At 37.5% G+C, this 27,363-nt stretch overlaps 1 protein-coding gene and 1 non-coding gene across 3 annotated transcripts in view; one reads left to right on the top strand and one right to left on the bottom strand.

Annotated features, from left to right (window-relative positions):
- HSPBAP1 (HSPB1 associated protein 1) overlaps positions 1–27,363 on the bottom strand; it is a 60,941-nt gene that overhangs the window by 27,971 nt on the left and 5,607 nt on the right. For both annotated transcript variants that reach the window (XM_043594328.1, XM_043594327.1), the window contains exons 2-3: positions 14,962–15,147; positions 7,467–7,648 (exon numbers count right to left, since the gene is read on the bottom strand). In XM_043594328.1, the coding sequence (XP_043450263.1) occupies positions 7,467–7,648; positions 14,962–15,147 (368 nt within the window). The remainder of the gene's footprint in view (positions 1–7,466; positions 7,649–14,961; positions 15,148–27,363) is intronic.
- On the top strand, positions 18,237–18,309 carry TRNAR-UCU. The gene has a single exon. It is a non-coding gene; the product is annotated as a tRNA-Arg (tRNA).

Consider the following 27,363-nt stretch of genomic DNA (forward strand, 5'->3'; position numbering starts at 1 on the left):
ATGCTTAACCAACTGAGCCACCCAGGCGCCCCAGTAACTAGATCTATTTTTATGCTGAACCTGAGTAATTCCTAAACCTGTTTCAATTAACAAGTTATATAATTATTACAGAGTCAAACACCATTTTACAAGTAACCAAATCTTCCATAATTTTAGTTTTAACCAAAGACTGAAGAACACTAATTAGATGCTTAAAGTATAGAATAGTGGCTTTTTTTAGTCTACTATGTAAACTGATCACTGAAAGATAATTCATTCCTAAGTTGTTTTGTTCTAAAAGATGGTATATTTTGAGTGGGGTGTTCTCAGAGCCCAGATTCAGTATCAACTAGCTGGTGTAAGTTCTAGGCTCTGAGAACACCTCCAAGTATTTGTTCTTATACCTATACCATGGCGATGGTTGACTTGAGTCCATCTGTGACATAAAAAGTTGTCTCATTCTATTAATTCTCTGTGCTTAGATCAAAAATATAGAAAAGCTGATTACACAAGAGTTTTATGCCTGAGAAGAAGAAAGAAGTCCAATATTGGTCAAAACAACAAAAATAAAACCAAAACAATACTAAATATTAAAACTATATAAAACTTAACAAAGGATAAATACTTCAATTTAAAATTTAAACAGCCCCTTAAAAGGACATTATAAATTAGCAAGCACTTAAGGGTCTTTTTTCCTTAGGAAAATTACCTTAGGTAACATAAACAGAAAAGAGATAGTTAACTCTACTCACAGATAGGCTTGGATCAATTCTTACATTCCAATTTGCCTCATCAGAAAGCATCACTGGGCATCAAACCCCTTTAATCATTACTAAACCACCTGGCTATATTTCAACCTACTCTATGTTACAAAGTCCAAGACAGGTTGGAACTAATTTTCCATGTATTGCACTTTGGGATTCTGTGTCCCGGTGACTTCACATGGCTCCTGACTCTCAGCAGCAGCCAATCTGAAACACAACATAAAATGGAGTCTATTTGGGAAAACTTCTCGGGGCAAAATCCTTTTGCTATATGTTTTTTTTTTTTTTTTTTTTAATTTATTTTTTATTATTTTATTTTATTTTATTTTATTTTTAATTTTTTTTTTCAACGTTTATTTATTTTTGGGACAGAGAGAGACAGAGCATGAACGGGGGAGGGGCAGAGAGAGAGGGAGACACAGAATCGGAAACAGGCTCCAGGCTCTGAGCCATCAGCCCAGAGCCCGACGCGGGGCTCGAACTCACGGACCACGAGATCGTGACCCGGCCGAAGTCGGACGTTTAACCGACTGCGCCACCCAGGCGCCCCTTTTTGTTTGTTTTTTAGAGAAAGAGAGAGTGAGAGAAAGAGAGAGAAAGAGAGCACAAACAGGGCAGAGGGCAGAGGGAGAGAGAGAGAATCTTAAGTAGGCTCCACACTTAGCACAGAGCCCGATTCAGGGCTTGATCCCATGACCCTGGGATCTCAACCTGAGCTGAAATCAAGAGTGGGCCACTTCGGGTGGCTGGGTGGTTCAGTTGGTTAAGCATCCAACTTCAGTTCAGGCCACAATCTCACGGTTTGTGGGTTTGAGCCCCATGTCGGGCTCTGTGCTGACAGCTCAGAGCCTTGAGCTTGCTCCGGATTCTGTGTCTCCCTCTCTCTCTGCCTCTCCCTCACTCACGTTCTGTCTCTCAAAAATAAATAAAATGTTAAAGAAAAAAAAAAAAAAAAAAAGAGTGGGCAACTCAACTGAGCCACCCAGGCACCCCATATGTTGATTCTTAATAGCTTCAATTATGATGATACTTACTGATAATTACAAAAGGTAACACCTGTCATTCTTACCTAATAAGTGAGAGAGAAAGAAATTTTACGCGGTAATGTCACAAATTCCCTATCTTTCTTAAGAAGTAGAGAAAAAAAAAATATTCCAAATAAAGTTTTACTTAGATTACTTAATGACATGATATATAACTAAAAAATAGCGGGGCTAATTTCATTTGCCATACATGAAAGTCACTTAAGTGTCAAAATCGTAATTGTTGGCCACTTTAAAGCTATAGGATATTTTCCAATCATATCAGTATATTTACCAGTGCATTTATCAGTGTATATATTATATATTTATCAGTGGATAATTTTAATTTGTGGGGAAAAAAAAGGGTTAATAGATGGAAACTTCAGAATCTATGAGTAAAAACTTATAAAACTAGAAGGCTGAAGAGAGCTAAGAATTTCTCATCAAGATTGACAAATGCTACAATTGATTAGAAGCCACAGAAAATTTGACAAAGGTGAAACTAGGGGTATAAATTAAAACATCCCCTGAAAGATGCTAAAACCAAAGAACAATCAAAACAAGAAATGGTTAGAGTAGGAAAAAAAAATAGTCTTCTGTAATCATTCAAATACCTATTACATATGCAGCACTATATTACCAGTTTGGGGGAATAAAAAGTTATAGAACATACATAGTCCCTGCTCCCAAAGAGCTGATATTGTTAGAGGAACAAGACACAAACATTCTATGTCATATAAATAACAATCCAAATAAAATATATAGGAATGAAGGCAAGGGATGGATGGCGGTAGGTACAGTGGTTGAGAGGCTTCATAGCCAAGACTGAATCTGAGCCAGGCCCTAAAAAGTAGAAGTTTAATAGGCAGAAACTGAGAAGAGAATAAGCAGAGGTCAGAAAATGACACAGAACACAGTGGTCCAGCACTCAATGAGGAGACAACAGGGACATATGCATAGGAGACAGGTCATATCAGTCACACTAGAGGGTCTTAAATGCTATGCTTATACAATTTTAAGTCATAAAATGTTTGTGAACATGATTAATATATTTCTATATTTAATCTGGAGCATGACTTGGAATGTATTTTCAGGAGAAACTGCTTTAGAATCGATGAGACGAGAAGTCAGAAGTGGAGGAACGAAGAGTAATACCAGAAGTAATATTGTAAATCAGAAGTTCGTAAGGTGGTCCACACACTCCTTGGAAGTCACTGAGACTATTTCAAAGGATTTGTGAGGTTGAAATTATGCTCATAATACTTTTAAGATGTTATTTGCTTATTTCACTGTGTTGACATTTGCATTAACAGCACACACACACAAAAATGGTGAATAAAACTGCTGGTGTCAAGACAATGGAACCAAAATGTACTACCAGCACTATATTCTTTTGTTTTTAAGACAATTTTATTGAGGTATAATTGCTGCATAATAAACAGCATATATTTCAAGTGTACAATTTGAGGAGTTTTTAGATATATGTACATATTGAGAAACCACTGCTACAATCAAGATGACAAATATTTTGACAAGTTTCCCTGTGACCTTTAGTAACCCATCTATCTCTACTCCCTTGTTCTTGATTTTTTTCGATCACTATAAATTTATTTGCAAGTTCTACAATTTTATAAAAATGGAATCATACAAGTATTCCTTTTTCATGCTAACACTATCCAAAAGCAAACCAAGCAAAGTAGACTTCGGATCAAGGAAAAACCCAGGAGAAAGAGGATCATTTCATGATAATAAAAGATCAATCCATTAAAGAGGACATAGGAATTCTAAATGCATATGAACCTAATAACAGTTTCAGAATACATGATGCAAAAACTGACCAACCTAAACTGAAAAACAAACATATACACAACGATAGTTGAGAATTTCCATACCTCTCTCCATATAATGGGCAGAGTAAGTGTATAGAAAATCAGTAAGCACACAGGAGACTTAAACAATCAATGTGATACAATTGATACTTATAAAACACATTAATAGCAGAATACACATTATTTTCAAGTGCACCTGGAACATTAGTCAAGAATGACTATATTATGGGCAGTAAAAAGTAAATTTCAAAGGACTAAACTCACACCAAATATGTTCTCTGACCAAAATGGATTTAAATTAGAAATCAACAACAGAAAGATAATCCTCAAATATTTGGAAACTAAACATTACACTTTTAAATAATCCATAAGTCAAACAATACATCAAAAGGGAAATTAGAAAATATCTGAACAGAATGAAAATCATTTTTAGAAACTGTTATCATGAAACAAATGAGCTTGAGAGCTTTTTTTTTTTTTTTAAGTTTATTTATTTTGAGAGAGAGAGAGTGTGTGTGCACACATGCAGGGGACTGGCAAAGAGAGAGATGGAGAAAGAGAATCCCAAGCAGGCTTCATACTGTCAGCACCGAGCTCAGCACAGGGGTACTCAATTCCAAGAACCATGAGATGATTACCTGAGCCAAAATCAAGAATTGGACGCTCCACCAACTTTATAAACTACCCAGGTGCCCCAATACCACTCTTCTTATAACATTTAAAAAATTACTGAATATAGTTATTTTCTTTTTTTTTTTTAAGTTTATTTTGAGAGAGAGAAAGAGAGAGCAGGAGAAGGAAGGGGCAGAAAGAGAGGGAGAGAGAGAATCCCAAGCAGGCTCCATGCTGTCAGTGCAGAGCCCAACATAGGGCTCAATCCTATGAACCATGAGGACATGATCTGAGCAGAGATCAAGAGTTTGGACGCTTAACTGACTAAGCCACCCAGGCGTCTCTTGAATATAGTTATTTTTATAAAAATGTTATTATATTCTCATATAATTATTTTAAGTGAATTAATAAAGATTTTAAAAATTTACCCATAAAAATTTTTTTTTAATGTTTATTTCTTTTCAGGAGAGAAAGAGAGAGACAGAGCACAAGCGGGGGCGGGGGGGGGGGGGGTGGTTGCAGCAGAGAGAGAGAGGGAGACACAGAATCTGAAGTAGGCTCCAGGCTCTGAGCTGTCAGCACAGAGCCCGACACGGGGCTTGAACTCACAAGCTGTGTGATCATGGCCTGAGCCAAAGTCGGACACTTAACCGACTGAGCCACCCAGGCACCCCTAAATTTACCCATTTTAATGTTTAACTACCCACCATTTTATGACGGAAGAAAACCTGAAATAGTAAGTTGTAAGACTCGGTGACTGAATGAATTAGAGTGGTAAAAGGAAAACAACTTAGGTACCTGGGATGTAAGAAGACCTGGTGTTCAGAAATTTCTGAGATAAAAAATGATATAATCATTATGAACTTGGTTGTTCATAGCAGATTTGCCTATTTTGATCCAGAGAATTAATCCCCATAATGGGAGCTGACAAAAACTCACTGAACTAAAAACATCAGGTTTTATACTATAAGGGCTCAATTAGAATTCCAGCACACAACCAAAAGGCCTTTTATATCCACACTTAATGGACAAGACACATGTCTGCCCAGTGCTGTCATGCCTGGGCTGAGGCAGAACAACTGATGGGGTCAGACGAGAGATTCACGCAAGGCAGAGTGAGCCCAGACTCAGCAGAACAGAAGTCCTTACCCCTGTCTACAGGGTCCTTAAGAACTAAATGTATTCAGACCCTGTGTATGCATACACTGCAACAGTTAAAGCTTGGAGGACAAACTGCTTGGGTTACTCTTTTTTTAGCTGTAGAATTTCAGAAAAGGTTGAATTTTTGTGCCTCTTTTTTTCTTAAAACAGGGATAATTATTATATCATAGGGTTACTATGATGGTTACAAATGTAAAGCACTTAGAAAAACACCAGGTACAAGAAGTACTTGATAAATACTGCCATTACACAGTGTTTTACCTGAAATATGGAGCAAAAAGTAGTAGTCTAATCTACAGGGTGGGTGAGAGTACAAGAAATATAATAAAAGACGCTAAAAGTTAACTACAATATCTAAATGTTCCAGGGTTAAAGATCCATAAAGTGATCACAGATAATTCCATAAGGAAAAAAATTACCTCAAAATTATCATTTAAAAATGAATAAATAGTAGATTTGGGATAGACTTAGGATTCAGAAAGTATCTACTGAGTATTTTCAAAGCTGATGCATTTCTTTCATAGTAATGAGAATAAAAATATATCCTCAACTAACAATTATGAGACAAGTGATAGTTTTCCTTTTTTTATAAAAAGCAAAAATTTAAGTAAGCACTTTAAAAAAAACTTTAGCTTTAACTATGTAAACCCCAGCATCTACACCTTGACTCAAAGTGAAAAAGAAACATATAAGCTGAATGGAAAACTAACACGTGATGGGGATAAGGAGTGCACTTGTCATGATGAGCACTGGATCATGTATAGAAGTGCTGAATCACTATATTGTACACCTGAAACAAATATTACACCGTATATATATATATATTTTTTTTAATTTTTTTTTCAACGTTTATTTATTTTTGGGACAGAGAGAGACAGAGCATGAACGGGGGAGGGGCAGAGAGAGAGGGAGACACAGAATCGGAAACAGGCTCCAGGCTCTGAGCCATCAGCCCAGAGCCCGACGCGGGGCTCGAACTCACGGACCGCGAGATCGTGACCTGGCTGAAGTCGGACGCTTAACCGACTGCGCCACCCAGGCGCCCCTACACCGTATATTAACTACACTTGAATTTAAATACAAACTAAAAAAAAAGAAAAGAAAAAAAAAAAAAGAAGAAGAGTCTAAGGACTATCAGCCTATTTGAGAGGCAAGTCCTGATGGTGATCCAGGGAGTTGGGTGGGGGCAGAGGGGGGTTATGACAGCCTGCAGTGATGGCAAAATACCTCTCTGGATAAAGGACTAGTGGCAGGATAAAGGACTCTGGAGCCCTGACCTGATTGTGGGCAAGGCAGAGTCATCCAAGCAGCTTCCTGGAACTACTCCCAATCCTGCCTCATGCCTAAGAAAAACACAGAAACCAGAACAGAGAATTTGCGAAATTACCCCACAAAATAAGCTAGCAGTTGGAGGTAGAAATCATTTAAAAGAGGATATGGTAGTCTGCAAACTCTGCTGTCAGTTATGTCAACACCTGACAAAGAATTTCCACATTCTTAACTTCCGCAAGCACTGCCATGCTTCTGCAGGACTTCTGCACTCAAATAGCAGGAGCACTCTGCCTCAGGCCATAAACCTGACTAAGCCCAACCCCCCCCGCCCCCCCGGCCCCCCCCGGCCCCCCCCCCCAGCCCCCCCCCCCCCCCCCCAGCAGGCCAGGATGGTGGCAGCAGCAGCCTGGAATGCTTCCAGGATTTCAGCAACGCTTCTTCATGTAATAATCGGTGCTGTACTTCCATCTGCCTCGCTAACAGAATAAAAACGTCTATGTAGGTCAGGAGGAAATGAAGTTCTATACACAATCTATGCTTCTATATACTCCAAACCAACTCAGGCACTGTTTAAAGACAAATGAGAGGGTGTGTGAGAAGTCCGGCGAGTAGGAAAATAGTGACAAGGCTGCTCATCCGTGGGAGCCAAACATTATACTTTTCCTGAGCAAATCTTTTAGCCTGAGTGGATAAAATGCTTAAGACTCACAGTGATTACTTTTGAGAGAAAAAGACAGTGAAGGAAAAAAGTACCAGAGAGATTCTAATTTGTGATCTTTTCACAAGAGTAAATTATTACAATGATTGAAAGGAATGTATTGACTTACCTCGAAAATATCTGTCTTGTCATCAAATAGGCTGACAAAATATTTATAGTCAGCATAAGCCCAGAATTTGGAATGATCATAATCTCTAAAAGGTCCGGAAAGAGGAGACTGGTCACAGTTCCAGGTCAGAAACTCTTCAAGTGTAGCTTCTACATAACCACATGTAGTTTCAAACTGAGGAACTGCAATGTAAGAGAGCCCAACCTTAAATGTATACTGAACACTGTTTCCAAATATTGTTGCTTTTTTAAAATGAAGACGGTTTGAAACAATTAAAAATTAATTTTGTGCTTGTGATATAATTAGAACCATTCACAGTACTCACAATATCATGGTTTAACATAAAGGTGAAAGACAAGATTTCAACGTTAAGATTTTTAAAGACTACACTTAGTATAGCCTGATTTAGTAATCCAGTGGTACACTTTAGATTATTAATTTTCCAAGACCTTTTCAGGGGTCTGTGAGGTCTAAACTATTTTCACAATAATACTCTGACATTTTTCATTCTCATTCTCTCACGAGTGTATGGTGGAGTTTTCTAGAAGCTTAGTCGATGTCACTACAGAGATAGCTAGTGGAATACGTGTTTATGTTTTTGTATTTTTAAAACGTCTCAGTTTTAATTTACAATATGGTAAGCATCACTAGATATAATCCACATTGGCAAAAGCTCATTGGGGAACTCAATAATTTATTTTAAAGGTATGGCATTTATTGTTTTTCCAAATATTACAAAAGATATGGAATGCTTTGTGAAGTTGCATCATCCTTGTGCAGGAGTCATGCCAATCTTCTCTGCACTGGAGAACTCAACAAAGGGAGTTGGCAAAGGGTCCTGAAGCCAAAAAGTTTGAGAACTAATTCTTCAGATTAAAAAGGAAAAAAGGCAATAACAAAAAACAGTCTTTTGAAAATTTTCTGACTTTATACATAGCTCCTCAGAATTATTAAGTGGCCAATGGCAGACTTAATGTCTGTTCATTTATTCATTAACTCATTTATTTCAGAATCATTTATTAAGTTCCTAATTTGTAATTAGCACTGTGCTCAGGCTTGCATAAAATAGACAGGTAATACTCTTGAGTTGATAATATATTCAGACAAATATAAAGCTTTAACCAGAATAATAGGAAATTTGGGGCATGACATAATTAAATGCCAATTTTGTGTCATAGACACATAGGAAAAAGCAAAGACCCAGAGAAGAGTGTTGGTGAGGAAACCTTAGAGAGAAGACAATTGTCTGTCCATTTATGGATGTTGGACTCATTTATACAAGAACTATTCTTCTCAATAGTGAAAAATGAATTTTTTTTTGTAACAAGCGGAATATTTTTTTAAAGTGTTATTTGTTATTTATTTTGAGAGCGAGCACGCAAGTGACCATGAACAGGTGAGGGGCAGAGAGAGGGAGAGACAGAATCTTAAGCAGGCTCCATGCCGTCGGCACAGAGCCCCACACGGGGCTTGAACCCACGAACTGTGAGATCATGACCTTAGCCAAAATCAAGAGTCGGATGTTTAACTGACTGAGCCACCCATGTGCCCCAACAAGCAGAATATTTCAAATGCATGTTAGGAAGTTAATAATCAAGAAACCTGATTATGATCAGCATGAAATCCTTTCAAGAGATATAGATCTACTATGTGTAAATCAGTTAGCACAATGTCTGAAACAAAGTAGATTTTCAGTAACAGGCACGAATTCTGATTCTTATATTTACTTGGGGCCCTTCAAAAGTTAGTCAAATTAGTAGTAAGAGGAGAAGGGCATTCAAACTCTTCTTTCAACACCTTTAACTTTTCCCTCCATTTCTCCCTGAACTACTTAGGATTATCTTGACCATCTTTCTCTCCTCCACCTCTCTTTTTCCTATAACCTTAGAATGGCAAAGAATAGAGGGGAGGGGGTGTCAAGGAGGCATCCTAGGTCTACTTCATCAACTTGTCACCTGACTTTGAGAAGTAGGAAAACTTTACAAAAGTACATTTATCTAAAAGATTAAAATCTGCATATTTAAGAACTTTTAAAATTTGACAAGTTTTAAGAAGGACTTAGAACAGTAACCCATCAGTGTATGTGTGTGTGTATATGGGGGTGTGTGTGTGTGTGTGTGTGTATGTATATATGTGTAAGTGTATATATATATATGTTTGTGTGTGTGTGTGTGTATATATATATATATATATATATGTATCTCCACAATATTATGAACATCATCATTACGAATTTACCCCAGGAGCACCTGGGTGGCTCAGTCGGTTAAGCGTCTGACTTTGGCTCAGGTCATGATCTCACAGTTCGTGGGTTCAATCTCCACATCAGGCTTTGCACTAACAGCACAGAGCCTGCTTCGAATCCTCTGTCTCCCTCTCTCTCTCTGCCCCTCCCCAGTTCTCTCACTCTCTCAAAAAATAAACAGTAAAAATAAAAAAAAAAAAAATTGGAGAAGATATTTGCAAATGACATACCAGGTAAAGGGTTAGTATCCAAAAATCTATAAAAAACTTTTCAAACTCAACACACAAAACACAAAAAATCCAGTGAATGGGCAAAAGACATGAATAGACACTTTTCCAAAGAAGACATCCAGATGGCTAACAGACACATAAAAAAATGCTCAACATCACCCATCATCAGAGAAATACAAATCAAAACCACAATGAGATACCACCTTACACCTGTCAGAATGGCTAACATTAACAACTCAGGCAACAACAGATGTTGGCGAGGATGCGGAGAAAGAGGATTTCTTTCGCACTGCTGGTGGGAATACAAACTGGTCCAACTCTGGAAAACAGTCTGGAGGTTCCTCAGAAAGTTAAAAATACAACCGCTCTATGACCCAGCAAGTGCACTACTAGGTATTTATCCAAGGGATACAGGTGTGCTATTTCAAAGGGGCACATGCACCCCCAAGGTTTATAACAGCACTATTGACAATAGCCAAAGTATGCAAAGAGCCCAAATACCCATTGACAGATGAATGGATAAAGAAGATGTGGTATATATACACAATAGAGTATTACTTGGCAATCAAAAAGAATGAAATCTTGCCATTTGCAACTATGTGGATGAACTAGAGGGTATTATGCTAAGCAAAATTAGTCAGAAAAGGACAAATATCATAGGACTTCACTCATGTGGAATTTAAGATATAAAACAGATGAACATAAGAGAAGGGAAGCAAAAATAATATAAAAACAGGGAGGGGGACAAAACATAAGAGACTCTTAAATACAGAGAACAAACTGAGGGTTGTTGGAGGGGTTTTGGGTTGCGGGGGTGTGCTAAATGGACAAGGGCATTAAGGAGGACACTTGTTGGGATGAGCATTGGGTGTTATATGCAGGTGATGAATTGCTGGATTCTACTCCTGAAATCATTGTTGCACTATATGCTAACTAACTTGGATGTAAATTAAAAAATTTAAAAATTTAAAATAAATAAATATTTAAAAAATTGTCCAACTTAAAAAGAATTTACCCCAACAACATAGGAACACACAGAGTTTCTTAACAAACAAAAACCCATGTGGCAAGAAAGCCGCATGGTGCTTGGAAACAGGAGTAATTTTATAATCATTTCAGTAAGCTCCAATGGAAGCCTAAAGACATTGCACTGTCTTATGAATTTTCACTTCATAAAACTAATCCAACCGATCGAACTGAATACTAAAACCATTACTTGAGACATCTGCCCCTGGGGGTACAGAGCAGCACTTCAGAGTTAAGGCCAGTTTTCACAGCCATGTCTGCGTTGCAGCCTTATCAGGGGACTTTGTTCTGTCACAGCAAACTGTACTTTAAAAAATAAAAATCCAAAAGTGAAAAAATTACATGTGAGAACTGTTACTGTCAGGAGAAAATTACTATGAATGGGATGAATGGAAATGACAGACTTTTTCACTTACATAGTGATTTCAAAATAGAATTCTTTTGATATTTTCCTTCCAGGAAGTAGCAGCACCAAAGGTACTGTTTTCATTCTGTTATGACAATTTCTTTCTGGGTAGCACAGCTGTTTTTCTTAGTTTATTTTTTTGCAATGCAATTATTCCTTTCCAACTTTATTATTATTGTTCTTTCATTTCATGTTGAAGTAGCCTAGGCAGCTGCAATTTTCATCCCACTTAACTGTCAAAGCGTTAGGTAAGACGCAGCTTGACTGAGCTCAGGATTTGGAAGTAGTGTGTAAGTTGAGTTTGCTTTTAACTCTCATAAAAGGGAGTCCTAAAATATTTTTTGCAGAGCAGAGGAACAAGTATGTCTCCATTTTGTTAGACTTCATCGTTTTATAAGCAACAAACACTGCATGGAATACAGGTACTGGGAAGGACTTTTGATCATCATTGCACCCCCACCTGTTTAGGGTTCTTTCTACAGATGTTTTGCCAAATTACTGCCAGTTGAGGTATAGTATTGCCACTGAGCATGTATGTTGGCAAATGAGTTTGATCCAGAATGTTTTCAAAGACCTATGAGATATCATTGTCTGCTTCCTAAAATGAACAAAGATATACATATAATTCAAAGCATAATTACTATTACCTCAAGCGTTCTAGAAAAACTCAAACCAAAACCTAAAACAAAAATATGAAATATATTCAACAAGCCACAAAAGACTCTTAACAACACAGATCAAACTATGGGTTGATGGAGGGAGGTGGGTGGGAGAGGAGCTAGATGAGTGATGGGTACCAAGGAGGGCACTTGTGATGAGCACTGGGTGTTGTATGTAAGTGATGAATCACTGAATTCTATTCCTGAAACCAATATTGCACTGTATGTTAACTAAAATTTAAATTAAAAAAAATGGTTCTCTAAATAAATAAATGAATGCCATACCTGCAACTAAAAGGGGAAAAAAATACATATTCAATGGGAAGGAAACAAAGTTATCAATGCTTGTAACATCATTACCTGAGCTGAAGTTGGACACTTAACCAGCTGAGCCACCCAGGCACCCCTTGGTAGCCATTTAAAAGTCACATTTAGGGGTACCTGGGTAGCTCAGCTGGTTAAGCATCCCACTCTTGGTTTCAACTCAGGTCATGATCTCACGGTTTGTGGGTTTGAGCCCCAAGTCGGGCTCAGAGTCTGCTTGGGATTCTCTCTCTCTCTCTCTCTCTCTCTCTCTCTCTCTCTCTCCCTCTCCCTCTCTCTGCTCCCCACTGTTCACTCACGTGCTCTCTCTCTCTCTCTCTCTCTCTCTCAAAATAAATAAATAAAACTTAAAAGTCATATTTAACATCAAGAGAAACTGCTCAAGACATAGTTCAATTCCTCAAAAGGTTAAACACAGATTACCACATGACTCAGCAATTCTACTTCTAGGTATAATCCCAAGAGAAATGAAAACACATACCCACATAAAAATGTGTACGTAAATGTTCAAAGTAGCATTATCCATAATAGTCAAAAAGTGGAAACAACACAAATGTCCATTAACTGATGAGTGGACAAACATAATGTGGTATATACATATGATCAGGATAAATAAATTTCAGCAATAAAAATAAATGAAGTACAGATATATGCTACGACATGGATGAATCTGGAAAACATGCTACGTGAAAGAAGCCAGACACAAAAGGCCACATACTGAATGAGTCCATTTATATGAAATGTCCCAAATAAGCAAATCTATAAAAACAGAAAGCAGGAGTGCCTGGGTGGCTCAGTAAGTTAAGGCTCAGGTCATGATCTCATGGCTCACGAGTCTGAGCACCACATGGGGTTTTGTGCTGACAGCTCAGAGCCTGGAGCCTGCTTCGGATTCTGTGTCTCCCTCTCTCTCTGCCCCTACCCCGCTCACACTCTGCCTGTCTCTCTCTCTCTCAAAAATAAACATTAAAAAATTAAAACAACAACAACAAACAGAAAGCAGACTAGTGGTTGCCAAAACCTGAGGGTAAAATGGGGAGTGGAGAGTGACTGTTTAACAGGTACTGGGCTTCCTTATGGGGTCATGGGGTGATGAAATGTTCTGGAATTAGACAGTGGTGATGGTTGTACTACACGATGCATATGCTAAAACCACTGCATTGTATATTTTTAAATGATAAATTTTACATTATGTGAATTGCATATAAACTTTAAAAAATTATCATCAGTAAAAACTCAGAGCAGTTGCTCACAACTGCAGAGACTTTCTACTTTCTTTTTCTTTTATGCTTAAGTGTAGCTTGAAAATGCCAAATCACTGTGCCTCATCTATAAAATAGGTTTATAATAGTACCATTCTAAGAGGGTTTGAAGAAGGTTAAGAGAATTAATATGTATAAAGCACTCAGAACACTGCCTGACACAATAGCTCTCAATAACTGTTAGCAATTAATGGTAGTATTATAGTTAGAGCCTAACCACAGTGTGAAAAAATTACAATTCTTACTTATCTCCTAATTATTGTCTAAAAGACACTTCACTGGAGAGATTTATTTGCCTAAAATCAAGAAAGAAAAAGTACAAGATGAATTTGTATGTGCCTTGTGCTGGTCTAGCATTGAATTTTAAAATACAGTAAACATGTTGATCTATGATTAGAATGAGATGCCAAAGAGTCTGAGGTATTAAGCCTGCTCTACCTGCCATGAGTATGAGAGTGTTCTAGACACCAAAAACCACATAGCTCTTGGGAGATATGCTAGAAGGTCAGCATGAGAGAAGGAAGCTTGGAGAAGCTAGAAGGGAAATTGGGTAATTTTCTAGTTCGCTCTGAGTTATTAGTAGATATTCATAGAGCCACTTCACAGCAATGCTTCAAACACTGTGAAATTCTAGACTAGCAAACTTGCCCATATTTAAATAGAAGTTAAACACATTCTGAAGCCAGACAATGGTCATGGGTTCCTTTAGATTAAAAACAGCGCTGTTTCTTTCCTTTAAATTAATTTTTAGAGTTCACAGTAACTGCTTTATCTGACTATAAGGCAAAATATCGAAATGTTACAAGTCTTGAGGGAAGAAAGAGGAGCTGGCAAAATCTGTTTAAGAGGATGAAAAAAAAACCCAGCTTTACATACTTCTTACATTTATGCAGTGCCATAGAGGTCAGACAGCTGATAAAGCAGAGAGATACAATTACAACCAAGAGTAAGCACTATAAATATAGAGCCTGAAGCCACAAATGAAAGGGCACATTCTACGTGAGTCAAAAGTAAAAGAGACTATTAGATTAGTATTAATCTTTTTCAGTCACAGGGGAACATAAAGAATAGCACATTAAGAAATCTTAAGCGTCTACCACATTCAATGAGCCATGATACATGAACAAATACATTTTATATAAGGTTATCAACTATAGGTTGTTTAGTCTAAAAAAAACCTTAACACAAACTGTCCATCTAAAACTTCCAATAAAACCTTCCTATCTGTAATAGTCAAAAACAGGATTCGAAATAAAGGATTCTCTAGAGATAAGGAAACCACTGCTAAGAATATGGGAATGTTATTGAAGAGGCATTATTATTACGATTACTCATAGTCCTACCTGTATCTGTTCTTTTCATTCCCATCCTGAATCGTATCTGCTTGCCATGAAGGACCTCAGAAAGGTGTTCAGCAGTCCAGTGTTGTGCTGGCCAATCAACAGCCATGTTACAGAAGATTGCAGGTTGTTGTAAAGACATTATAATTTCTTTCGCTTTCTCTGGTGTAAAAGGTTTGATATGTTCACCTAGGGAGAGAAATAAATAGAGCGACAGGGAGATAACTATAAAGTTATTTCATATAATACAAAGAAATAATAGCTAATATCATTTCTATTATGGTAAATCTTTCTATGTAATTATACATTTTACACTTCATTTATTACAATTTACATAAATATTTGACCTCAAAAACCATAATTCTTAAATTATTTTTCTCATATTAAATTTTGAACATTGGAAAATATGTACAATTTTCAATGTCAAAAAGTTTTTAAAAAAGGCTTTTCAATTACATTTAAACTTTAAAACCATCATTTTTTGAAAATGGTGTGAAACACTGATGGGAACTATGCTGGATCAACTAGGGGTGCTGGAGCCAGCAAGAATTCTACTTGCCTTACCATGTGTTCACCCAAAAAGACTACTGAATCAGTCAACGGGGTGAGGGGGATTATTTTCATTTCAAGATTTAAAAAGACAGGGGCACCCGGGTGGCTCAGTCGGTTAAGCATCTGACTCTTGATCTCGGCTCAGGTCATGATCTCAAGGTTCATGAGTTCAGGCTCTGCACTGATGGCATGGAGCCTGCTTGGGATTCTGTCTCTCCTCTCTGCCCCCCACCTGCTTATGTTCTCTCTCTCAAAATAAATAAATCAGCTTAAACATTTTTTTTTTTAAACGTAAAAGATGTACTGGGATAGGTATCAGTGTTAGTCCTTGACTTCAACTGCATCTATAAACAGTATAAGGGATATGTACAAACGAATACTGTAACTTACTGAGTACTTCAATAAATTTCACAGAATCATAGACTATTAATCCTGGAGAGGATGGTAATGATAAGTATTTGTTAAATAAAAGAACAAGAAAGTTTCTCCTTAAAGACATCTTAAGATGAAAGTTGTATGGGAAAGTTAAAAAGTGCTTCATACTCTGATTATTCATATACATATATATATATATATATAAAGAATATATATATATATAAAATCATAGCATATATTTGATTCTCTAGAACAATCAGCTGAACCCTGTAATTCATTACCTATTCTGTACTTATACTTAATTCAAAAAATTAAGGAAAGCTCATAAATCATCCAAATTCTCACAGCATCCAACTTTCTTCTAAACTTTCTCATAAAAGGAAGAGGGATGGGGAAGGAGCTATCAAGGAACTTGATTCATACTTGTCTGAATGTAAGGCTTGTTTTTAAAGAAAATGGAAATTTAAGTCAATTTGGTCTCTCTTCTCAGACAAGGACAAACACTCAGAATCTTTCCCTAAACACTTGATGAAAGTAAGCAAGACATCTGAGGACAGTCTGTCACTGTCTACACACTGAGGGCTCCTGAGTGAGGAGATGAGTGTGGATGCTCAGAGGGAAAGGCAGGTAGAAGAGCTGGGGGTTGTGTGGGGGCTGCATGGAGGGAGGAGGAGACAGGGAATCCTTAGGTCTCAAAGTAATGAAGCTCAAGCTTATCTTTAAGTGCTGAAGAGCCTATAAGGGAAACAGAATGTAACCAGGAATAAAATTTTCTGTATTTCCTTGAGATTCTTGTTTTGCACTTTTGACATGTTTGATAAATTCACAGTAGTGGTCTTGACCCATACTAGCCTATAAATATGTCAGTACAAGGTTACCGAGATCATGACACACCAAATCTTCCTGGACTTGGTTGGGAGTGCCTGGATTCCATGTACATGAAAATGGACAGGTTGTATTTTTTATTGTACATTTTTTAAGTTTTGCTAGACTATGAGAAGCTCCAATGCATTCATGATAATACTCCATTGTCTGTGGCATATAAATTAGTGCTATCCTTCGGCATACAACCGGAAAAATGAAGCAGAAGTCTCAAATAACCACCCATTGACCTAGTAACTCATGTTATAGGAATTTGCTTTTAACAAAATAATCATCAGCTATGTGCATATTCATATATATTATATATGTACACACATACACATAAAATATCTATTACCATAATATAAAAACTGAAAATATAAACAGCCGAATGTCTAAAAGGAGAAAAATATTTACTGAATATTACTAAATATTATGTAAATTTCTCCCATGGTACATTATATCCATTAAACAATAAAAGGAAGGGCTATGTAGAAATGTGTGGAGATGTAAAGGCTGGACTGGACTGAGCTGATGTACTAGCCAAGTAAGACGTGTATAGTAAGGCCCTGAACAACACAGGGTGGCAGTAAGGAAGGCAGAGATGGTAGAGATGAAGAAATTCTAACCGAATAATATCAAAGGCTATTACAACTAAAGAATGTGGGATGGGAGGCAGATGCAGCTATAAGGGAGACAAAGGTTTCCAGATTCTGACTTGACATAAAAAAAAAAGTTAGGAGCAACAGCTCGTTCTAGTGGGAAGGTGAAGAGTTTGGTTTTGAACATCATCATCATCATAACAATACCATATATTTACTCATACGATGCTTTACTATTTGCCATGTACTTTTATATACATTAAAACTGCTCATCTGATCCTCTTAGAAGCCTATAAAACACTGGCAGAGAAGGCATTTTATGTCCATTATCCAAAGGAAGACTAGAAAGCTCAGATGTCAAAGGTCAGCACACCAGTGATGAACTGGAACCACCGGTCACATTGCTTGATCCCAAGTCCCATGCTCTTTCCACTGCGCAAGACTGCTTCTAGAGAATTAAAACCGTGGGACCCACACTGGCACTACAAACTCAGGAGAGAGAGTATATATAATCTGAAAAGAGAAAAAAGTTAAGGAAACCTTTAGGCCGATTAATGGATAATAAATCCATACATGCTGTTGGGGAGAGAGGAATGTTTTGGTTTGTGCGCATGTGGGCAGGGGGTAGTGGAGTAATAGCTGTAGTAGAGACTGCTAGTTGCCTACCTTATCCAATACCCACTCTCTTCTTCCTTACTAACAGAACTTTGAGCAATGGGTGTGGCTGAAAAATTACAATTCCTAGACTCCTTTGCAGACAGGAGTGGCCAGAGATGTATCTGGACGTTGTTGAGTCAGTGTTTTTGTCCTTTGCCTTCTCTTCTATATTTTGCCTGAAAAACAGACATGTTTAGCTCCTTTGAGAGATAAAAGAGAGGCCCAGGGAGTGCCTGGCTGGCTCAGTTGGTAGAGCATGTGACTTCTGATCTCAGGCACATGAGTTCAAACCCCATGTTGGGCATAAAGATTACTTGACATTTTTTTTTAATTAAAAAAATTTTTTTAAAGGCCCATTAAATTGCAAACCTCAGCTGAAAGAATACAAAAAATGTCCATCTCTGTGCCACTGAACTAATAGCAGCAAAATTCTACCTCCTGAATCCTTTCACATATAAAAATGAACTCTTATAGTCAAGACTGCTAATAGTTCATAACTGGTTTAACACCTTGCCTTCTGAGGCTATTGTTTTCAAGGACGACCCTATTCTCTCTATAAAATACTCTGTGACTTCCACTGAATGAATCATGGCTGGTCTGACCCTATAATAGCATTATTTCATTTCTACAGTTGTGAAATATTCTAGCTTTGAACACTTTGCTTTTAGAACTTTAAAGGGCAGACGGGGCGCCTGGGTGGCGCAGTCGGTTAAGCGTCCGACTTCAGCCAGGTCACGATCTCGCGGTCCGTGAGTTCGAGCCCCGCGTCAGGCTCTGGGCTGATGGCTCAGAGCCTGGAGCCTGTTTCTGATTCTGTGTCTCCCTCTCTCTCTGCCCCTTCCCCGTTCATGCTCTGTCTCTCTCTGTCCCAAAAATAAATAAACGTTGAAAAAAAAAAATTAGAACTTTAAAGGGCAGAGAAAAAGAGAAGCACCAGACCTTTTGGGGTAGGGATTTATTTATTCTGCTTATTTTAATCAGAGCCAATGGATCTGGCTTTGAACATTCCCAAAAGAGTTCTCCTATTTGGGTAAGATATATCTTGCCACCCTTCCACAAATAAATACATGGTCATTAGTAACACATGAGTAGTGTTCTGACAGAACAGTTTCAAAGAAATATTTTTTCATTAAATAAAAAATATTTAATGATCTGATCTAAAAATCCCACACATCCCAGAAGTTATTTAATAGGAGACCCCTAAAAAGTAAAACTTGCTGAGAAAGCATCTAGCCCAGTGGCTGAAATATATTAAATGCTCAAACATTTGCTAAATGAATAAAAAGTGCTATAAAGCGTGTGCAGAACAGAGCAGTAGGATGCTCACTTTAACAAGAAATTAGCATATTTACAGAATCTCAAGCCTACCAATGAAATAAAACAATCAGCTGCTTGTGAGATAAAAGTAATTTGGCTTCTGATAGTTTAATCAACAATGAACTGGGCCATTAAATTAACAAATTTAAGTGTTACAATTTCCTTTAAAGAAGAATGCAATCTACATTGTATTAATTAAATAGCCTAGGGATGCGATCAGTTACTCCAAGGCAGGAATATATGCAAAGAGCTATAAAAATTCTGAAGCAACTTTGACAGCCTTTAAAGGATAAATGTATCTAGGTCTAAACTTGCAACATGAAGCAATTTCTAATGAGATGACTTAGAAACTAGGTGTTGCACAAGAGTCTTTTCTCCTTCTAAACATAGTATGTTGTTCAGACAATTGATTACAGCTTTGGTTTCAACTAACTCTTTGGAGATAGTGAAACATGATCAAAAAGCAAATTGCCTTTTTCTCAGCAATTTTTCTTTAATTAATGCAAACTACAAAATAATTTCTCTGAATTTGTTAGCAATCTGCCTTCAGTTGATTAACACATGGCTTGGCTTTATATCTGAGATTTAGAATTCAAGATGAGAATAAGGAAAATTTACCAAGTGTCCGGAATTCGCTCCTACTACTGATAGAATGCAACAAAGACACAGATCCTGAAACTGAAATTAACTCATCTCTCACGTCAGGTATAATTTTAATAGAAATGTTAATAACCATAAATTTTCAATTAAATTTTATTACATTTTATTAAAATCTTTAAAAACTTTCAGAAGTTGACAGAAGAGTAAATCAGAAACTGGGTCCTGGCATGGTGAGCTAAATTATTCTAAACATATACATGTAAGCCTATGATAGTTTCTTCAATCTGACAACTACTGTATATACATACAAGGTATTTTAAAGCTTCTGAATGGTAGATATTAGGGTAAAAAATAATGAATGTTATTCATGAAAACATTCACGGAATTATGCAAGTACCTCTTAACAAAATTACTATATTTGTACTAAAGACCAAGTGGTAAAACTTACAACAAAGGTAATTTTTTTATTTTATAGCCACTATTTTAAAACATCAATACAGGGGCACCTGGGTGGCTCAGTTGGTTAAACGTCCGACTTTGGCTCAGGTCATGATCTCACGGTTCGTGAGGTTGAGCTCCAAGTCAGGCTCTGAGAGCTCAGAGCCTGGAGCCTGCTTCAGATTCTGCATCTCCCTCTCTCTCTGCCCCTCCCCTGCTCATTCTCTCTCTCTCTCAAAAATGAATAATCATTAAAAAAAAATTTTTTTTTAATGTCAACACAGGGGTGGCATCTGGGTGGCTCAGTTGGTTAAGCATCCGACTCTTGATTTCAGCTCAGGTCATGATCTCAGTTTAGTTCATGGGTTCAATCCCCAAGTAGGGCTCTGTGCTGACAGCATGGAGCCTGTTTAGGATATTCTCTCTCTCTCTCTCTCTCTCTCTCTCTCTCTCTCTCTCTGCCCCTCCCCACTTGGACGCTTGCCCTCTTACTCTCTCAAATAAACTTAAAAAAAAAAATGTCAATACAGGACACCTGGGTGGCTCACTCAGTTAAGCATCTGACTCTTGATTGCAGCTCAGGTCTTGATCTCAGGGTTGTAAATTCAAGCCCCATATTGGTCTCCATGCTGGGCATGGAGCCTACTTAAGGGGGAAAAAAAAGGCAATACAAATGAAGAAAATTCTATTGCAAGTTAATAAAATGCTTAATTAAAATGGCAACTAGTCATAAACCATTTGAATTTCAAGGTCTAGCAGGTGGTGCCACTGAAGAAACCATAAATAGAAGTATTGAGACTGTTATGGCATAATCTTTCCAATACCACTGTTTGGTATAGTAGCAAACACCTAAGCGATTTCAGCCTGGGAACAAGAGACAGTTACATGCTGGATACCTCCCATCCTTTTCTTCCCATCCTCTTCCACTTGTGACTCTTGCCCAGCAAAGCCAGAAAATCCATTTAGGGCCAGAAAATGGCTCATAAATAAGACTTACAAGTTCAAAAGTTACACTGGTCCAAAACTTAAAGGAAAAGCAAATCTATATTTTAAGTGAAGTTGATACTAGAAAGAATAGTGTCTCAAAGACTAAAGTTCTTTAAAATCCTCCAAAATTATCTTCAAAATTTCTACCAAAATATTTCCATCTAGCTCTTCTGATTCCGCTAAGTAAATTTTCCATATTTCCAAATAAAATGGCTATTTATCTAACTATTCATAAAAATATTCAACAGCAGAGTCTTAAAAAGATATTTGCACATCCATATTCATAGCAACACTATTCATAACAGCCCAAAGGTGGAAGCAAACCAAACATCCATCACACAGTGGAATATCATTCAGCCTTAAAAAGGAAGGAAATCCTGTCACGTGCTACAACATGCATAAGCCTGAAGACACCATACTAAGTAAAAGCCAGTCACAAAAAGACATCTATTGCATTATCTACCTACATGAGGTACCTAAAATGGTCAAATTCATAGGTACAAAGTAGAATGGCAGTTACCAGGGACTGAGGGGAGGGAGAAAAGAGGAAACTCTGGGTACAGAGTTTCAGATTTGCAGGATGAAGAAAGTTCTAGAGATCGGTTTCACAACAGTGTGAATATACTTAACTCTACTGAGTTGTACTCTTTCTTAAAAATTGTTAAGATGATAAATTTCATGTTATTTGTTTTTAACCAACAGTACAGTTTAAAAATTCAACAACATAGTTTATCTGATGTTTGTCCTTATTGAATATAAAGTATTTTAGCTACATACGAATTACATATATGCTCTAGCATGGAAACTCTTTTACTTTTTAAGACTATAGAAGCTTCTGCTTTTCTTTAAGCTCCCCTGCCCCCTTTCCCCATTTTCTCTTTTAAAAATGAGAAAAAAAATGACAGAGAGAGTATGGCATCTCCAACTGAGGAAGAGTAAATCCAGTCATGTAAAAGTGTCAGTTCTATAAGAACTCAAGTCCCTGCAACTCTGGAATAAGATACTTCCTTGGGAATGTCAACCTTAAAACTGCCCATTATTTTACCAGCAAAATGAGCTTATTTGGGAATAGCGGAGGAATTACAATTCAGGACCAGCAAATTGACTTTAGGAGGAAATTGGGAAGGGTTATTTTGAACAAAAGTTCACTGGAGAAGGATAAGAGTTGGAGGTTGTAGTGGTTTCTCATTGGCTGCAAGTGGTGGTTAGTGCACTGTTGCTGGGACTGGGAGAGATCTTCCTTCTTTTAAAAGCAGGAGATAAATTCCTCTGTGAAAAGTGTCCTCCCTTATCAAGATAATTCTTATCTACCTTCTTCCTGCTGGTGATAACAGCTGCAAATGTGCAAGAGAGGTCTCCCTTAAGGGCTTCCCAACTCCATTTAAAATGTTTTCTTTACTCATTTCAGGAAGGACTGGAAGAAGAGTTACTAAGAGTACATTCTTCTTTTCATCACGGCATAAACCTGGCTACAATTAAAACAAGAGCCCAAGAGAAAGAAACAAAATAACCTCAGTCTGAAAGGCAGAATCAGATTCAAAGAATGACAATTTTTAATTTTACGTAAAAGCTTCAAACAATGCATGATTCTGTAACATCTCACACTCAGTATTTAAATTGATTCTTAACATTAAGTCGTTTCTTGTTTATGTTTTAAGAATTTATTTTAGTGTAGTTTTAGGTTTACAATGAAATTGAGAAGAAGGTACAGATTTCCCACATATCCTCTTCCTGTCACATATGCAGAGGCTCCCTCATTATCAACATCATTTGCCAGAATGGTACACGTGTTTTTTTGTCTCTTTTTTACCAGGATAAACCTAAATTGACACATCATAATCACCCAAAGTCCATAGTTTCTCTTAGGGTTCAGTCTAAGTGTCGTATACTCTACAGGTTTGGACCAAAATATAATGACCATCATTATAATATCAATATAATCAATATAATATCCATAATTATAATATCAAAGTATTTTCATTGCCTTAAGAATCCCATGTTCTGCATATTCATCTAATGTTTGTTTTTTTTCCTTTTTTAAGAGGAAACAAATAATCTTTATTAAATAATAAAATATTATTAATTTTAAGCTATAATAGCAGTAACATAGTTCTTCATTTTGCATTTTAAGGTCCCCTTTATTTTCAAATAGGATTCCAACATATTTGATTATCAATATGATCATGTTTTGCCTTTAGTAATTTTCAAGCTGTTACTTAAAAAATATATATATAAAAAAAAAACGTTGAAAAAAATATATATATCACATCCTTGTAGGCAAGACAGTTACTTTTATATCCCTAGAGCTTAGCACAATGTTTGGCATAAACTGATGCTAAATAATGTCTTCTGAATTCACATCTCATTTTTAGTAATCTATATAAAATATTAAAACTAACCACTTGTTTTCTCCTGCATAATGAGCTACTGAACATAATCAGAAACAGTCTCAAAACAAATGATCAGTTCCACAAGTTCATGCTCACCTCCACTGGGTTCCTTTTCTGCTCCCAACACATTAGTTATCCCTAGTTGATTCCTAATCACCCTTATCCCTACAGCAACCATTCTAAAGCTTCTTCGCTTTCAAATCCCCAGTACCTTTCTCCACTTCCTCACTCTTTGTGGTGCTTTGCTCTATTATTCTTAGAAAACTGAAACTCGTGATTTCCCTCTTCTTCACTTCAACATTTCTGGCTCACCCTGCTCTTGTTTGGTTTCAAAGGACACAAACTGCATTCTCTGCTACCATTCTACTCTAGTAGAACCAGTCTGTCTCCTCACCTTCCTCCCCGCCCTCTGCCCCTACATGCCTCAGGCCTTTCTCCACTCACTTCCAATACCAGCCTCACCTGCCAGACATGGCCTCTTCCATTCATTTCTATATTCAAACTATACCAAACTTTCATATTAGTCTAGGAAGGACAGACCAATCCAATTTGCATTTCTTTCTTCTCTCAGCCCCAAAGCACTTAAGATGTGTAATACTTACTTCCCAACTAATTGCTTCCTGCCTTATGGATATTCTTATACTACAATTCTATCTGCATCTTCCCCCTCCCCCAAACTATATTTACAAGTCATTTTAAGGCAAGGACTGTCTTCTACCCTACTGTATTAAACAGTCTTCTGTTTATCGTATACAGACAAATATTTTCTGATAAGGGGGTAGTAATAAGTTTGCTCAAAAATTAACTTTCCTTTTTTTTCATACACTTAATTAAAAAATTTTAAATATAATTTATTGTCAAATTGGTTTCCACACAACAGCCAGTGCTCATCCCAACAAGTGCCCTCCTTAATGCCCATCACCCACTTTCCCCTCTCCTCCACCCCATCAATCCTTAGTTTGTTCTCAGTATTTAAGAGTCTCTTATTGTTTGCTTCCTTCCCTCTCTGTAACTTTTTTTTTCTCCTTCCCCTCCCCCAATGGTCTTCTGTTAAGTTTCTCAAGATCCACAGTTAAGTGCAAACATATGGTATCTGTCTTTCTCTTAGTTTACTTAGCATAATACCCTCCAGTTCCATCTATGTTGTTGCAAATGGCCAGATTTCATTCTTTCTCACTGCCAAGTAGTATTCCATTGTATATATAAACTACATCTTCTTCATCCATTCATCAGTTGATGGACATTTAGGCTCTTTCCATAATTTGGCTATTGTTAAAAGTGCTGCTTTAAACATTAGGGTACAAGTGCCCCTATGCATCAGCACTCCTGTATCCCTTCGGTAAATTCCTAGCAGTGCTATTGCTGGGTCATAGGGTAGGTCTATTTTTAATTTTTTGAGGAAACTTCACACTGTTTTCCAGAGCGGCTGCACCAGTTTGCATTCCCACCAACAGTGCAAGAAGGTTCCCGTTCCTCCACATCCTTGCCAGCACCTACAGTCTCCGGATTTGTTCACTTTAGCCACTCTGACTGGCATGAGGTGGTATCTCAGTGTGGTTTTGATTTGTATTTTCCTGATGAGGAGTGATGATGAGCATCTTTTCATGTGCCTGTTGGCCATCTGGATGTCTTCTTTAGAAAGTATCTATTCATGTCTTCTGCCCATTTCTTCACTGGATTATTTGTTTTTAGGGTATGGAGTTTGGTGACTTCTTTATAGATTTTGGATACTAACCCTTTGTCTGATATGTCATTTGCAAGTATCTTTTCCCATTCCGTTGGTTGCCTTTTAGTTTTGTTGATTGTTTCCTTTGCAGTGCAGAAGTTTTATCTTGATGAGGTCCCAATAGTTCATTTTTGCTTTTAATTCCCTTGCCTTTGGAGATGTATCAAGTAAGAAACTGCTGTGGCTGAGGTCAAAGAAGTTTTTTCCTGCTTTCTCCTCCAGGGTTTTGATGGTTTCCTGTCTCACATTCAGGTCCTTCATTCATTTTGAGTTTATTTTTGTGTATGGTGTAAAAAGTGGTCTAGTTTCATTCTTCTGCATGTTGCTGTCCAGTTCTCCCAGCACCATTTGTTAAAGAGACTTTTTTCCATTGGATACTCTTTCCTACTTTGCCAAAGATTAGTTGGCCATGCATTTACGGGTCCAATTCTGGGTTCTCTATTCCATTCCATTGGTCTATGTGTCTGTTTTTGTGCCAATACCATACTGTCTTGATGATTACAGCTTTGTAGCAGAGGCTAAAGTCTGGGATTGTGATGCCTCCCGCTTTGATTTTCTTCTCCAGTATTACTTTGGCTATTTGGGGTGTTTTGTAGTTCCATACAGATTTCAAGATTGTTTGTTCTAGCTTTGAGAAGAATGCTGGTGCAATTTTGATTGGGATCACATTGAATGTGTAGATTGCTTTGGGTAGTATTGACATTTTAACAATATTTATTCTTCCAATTCATGAGCAGGGAATGTTTTTCCATTTCTTTGTGTCTTCCTCAATTTCCTTCAGAAGCATTTTACAGTTTTCAGCATACAGATCTTTTACATCTTTGGTTAGGTTTACCCTAGGTATTTTATGGTTCTTGGTGCAATTGTGAATGGGATCAGTTTATTTCTCTTTCTGTTGCTTCATTATTGGTGTATAAAAATGCAGCCGATTTCTGTACATTGATTTCATACCCTGCGACTTTGCTGAATTCATGTATCAGTTCTAGCAGACCACTGTTGTTTAACATAGTGTTGGAAGTCCTAGCATCAGCAATCAGACAACAAAATGAAATAAAAGCATCAAAATTGGCAAAGATGAAGTCAAACTTTCACTTTTCGCAGACAACATGATACTCTACATGGAAAACCTGACAGACCCCACCAAAAATTAACTTTCCTATGACTCCCACAATATTCATCATTATATAGAACACAATGACCCTTTCATGTGCATGTATTTAATGTATGTATTTTTTTACCCTTTGTTCACATAACCCTTATGAAATTTAAAGCAAAGCCTTCTCTCCCAGTAGGACTTTGCCTATTTAACTTACTTTGGGTTTTTTGGGTTTTTTTTTTTTTTCAACGTTTATTTATTTTTGGGACAGAGAGAGATAGAGCATGAATGGGGGAGGGGCAGAGAGAGAGGGAAACACAGAATCGGAAACAGGCTCCAGGCTCTGAGCCATCAGCCTAGAGCCCAACGCGGGGCTCGAACTCACGGACCACGAGATCGTGACCTGGCTGAAGTCGGACGCTTAACCAACTGCGCCACCCAGGCGCCCCACTTTGGGTTTTTTAAATGTTTATTTATTTTGAGACAGACAGAGAGAGAGAGAGAGAGAGAGAGAGAGGGGGGGAGAGAGAGAGAGAGAGAGAGAGAGAGTGCCTGCGGGCACGTGAGTGGGCGCGAGTGGGAGAGAACAGAGAGAGATGGCAAGAGAATCCCAAGCAGGCTCTGCACTGTCACCAACCATGAAATCTCACCAATCATGAGATCATGACCAGAGCCAAAATCAAGAGTCTGATGATTAACTGACTGAGCCATCCAGGCACCCTTATTTAACTAACTTTGTCATGGCAATAAACAGTCACTCCAAAGTGGAGTTTCTAGGGAGGATGACAGTTTAAAATGGGGTTG

Source organism: Prionailurus bengalensis, chromosome C2 (assembly GCF_016509475.1).
Source record: "Prionailurus bengalensis isolate Pbe53 chromosome C2, Fcat_Pben_1.1_paternal_pri, whole genome shotgun sequence".
NCBI lineage: Eukaryota > Metazoa > Chordata > Mammalia > Carnivora > Felidae > Prionailurus > Prionailurus bengalensis.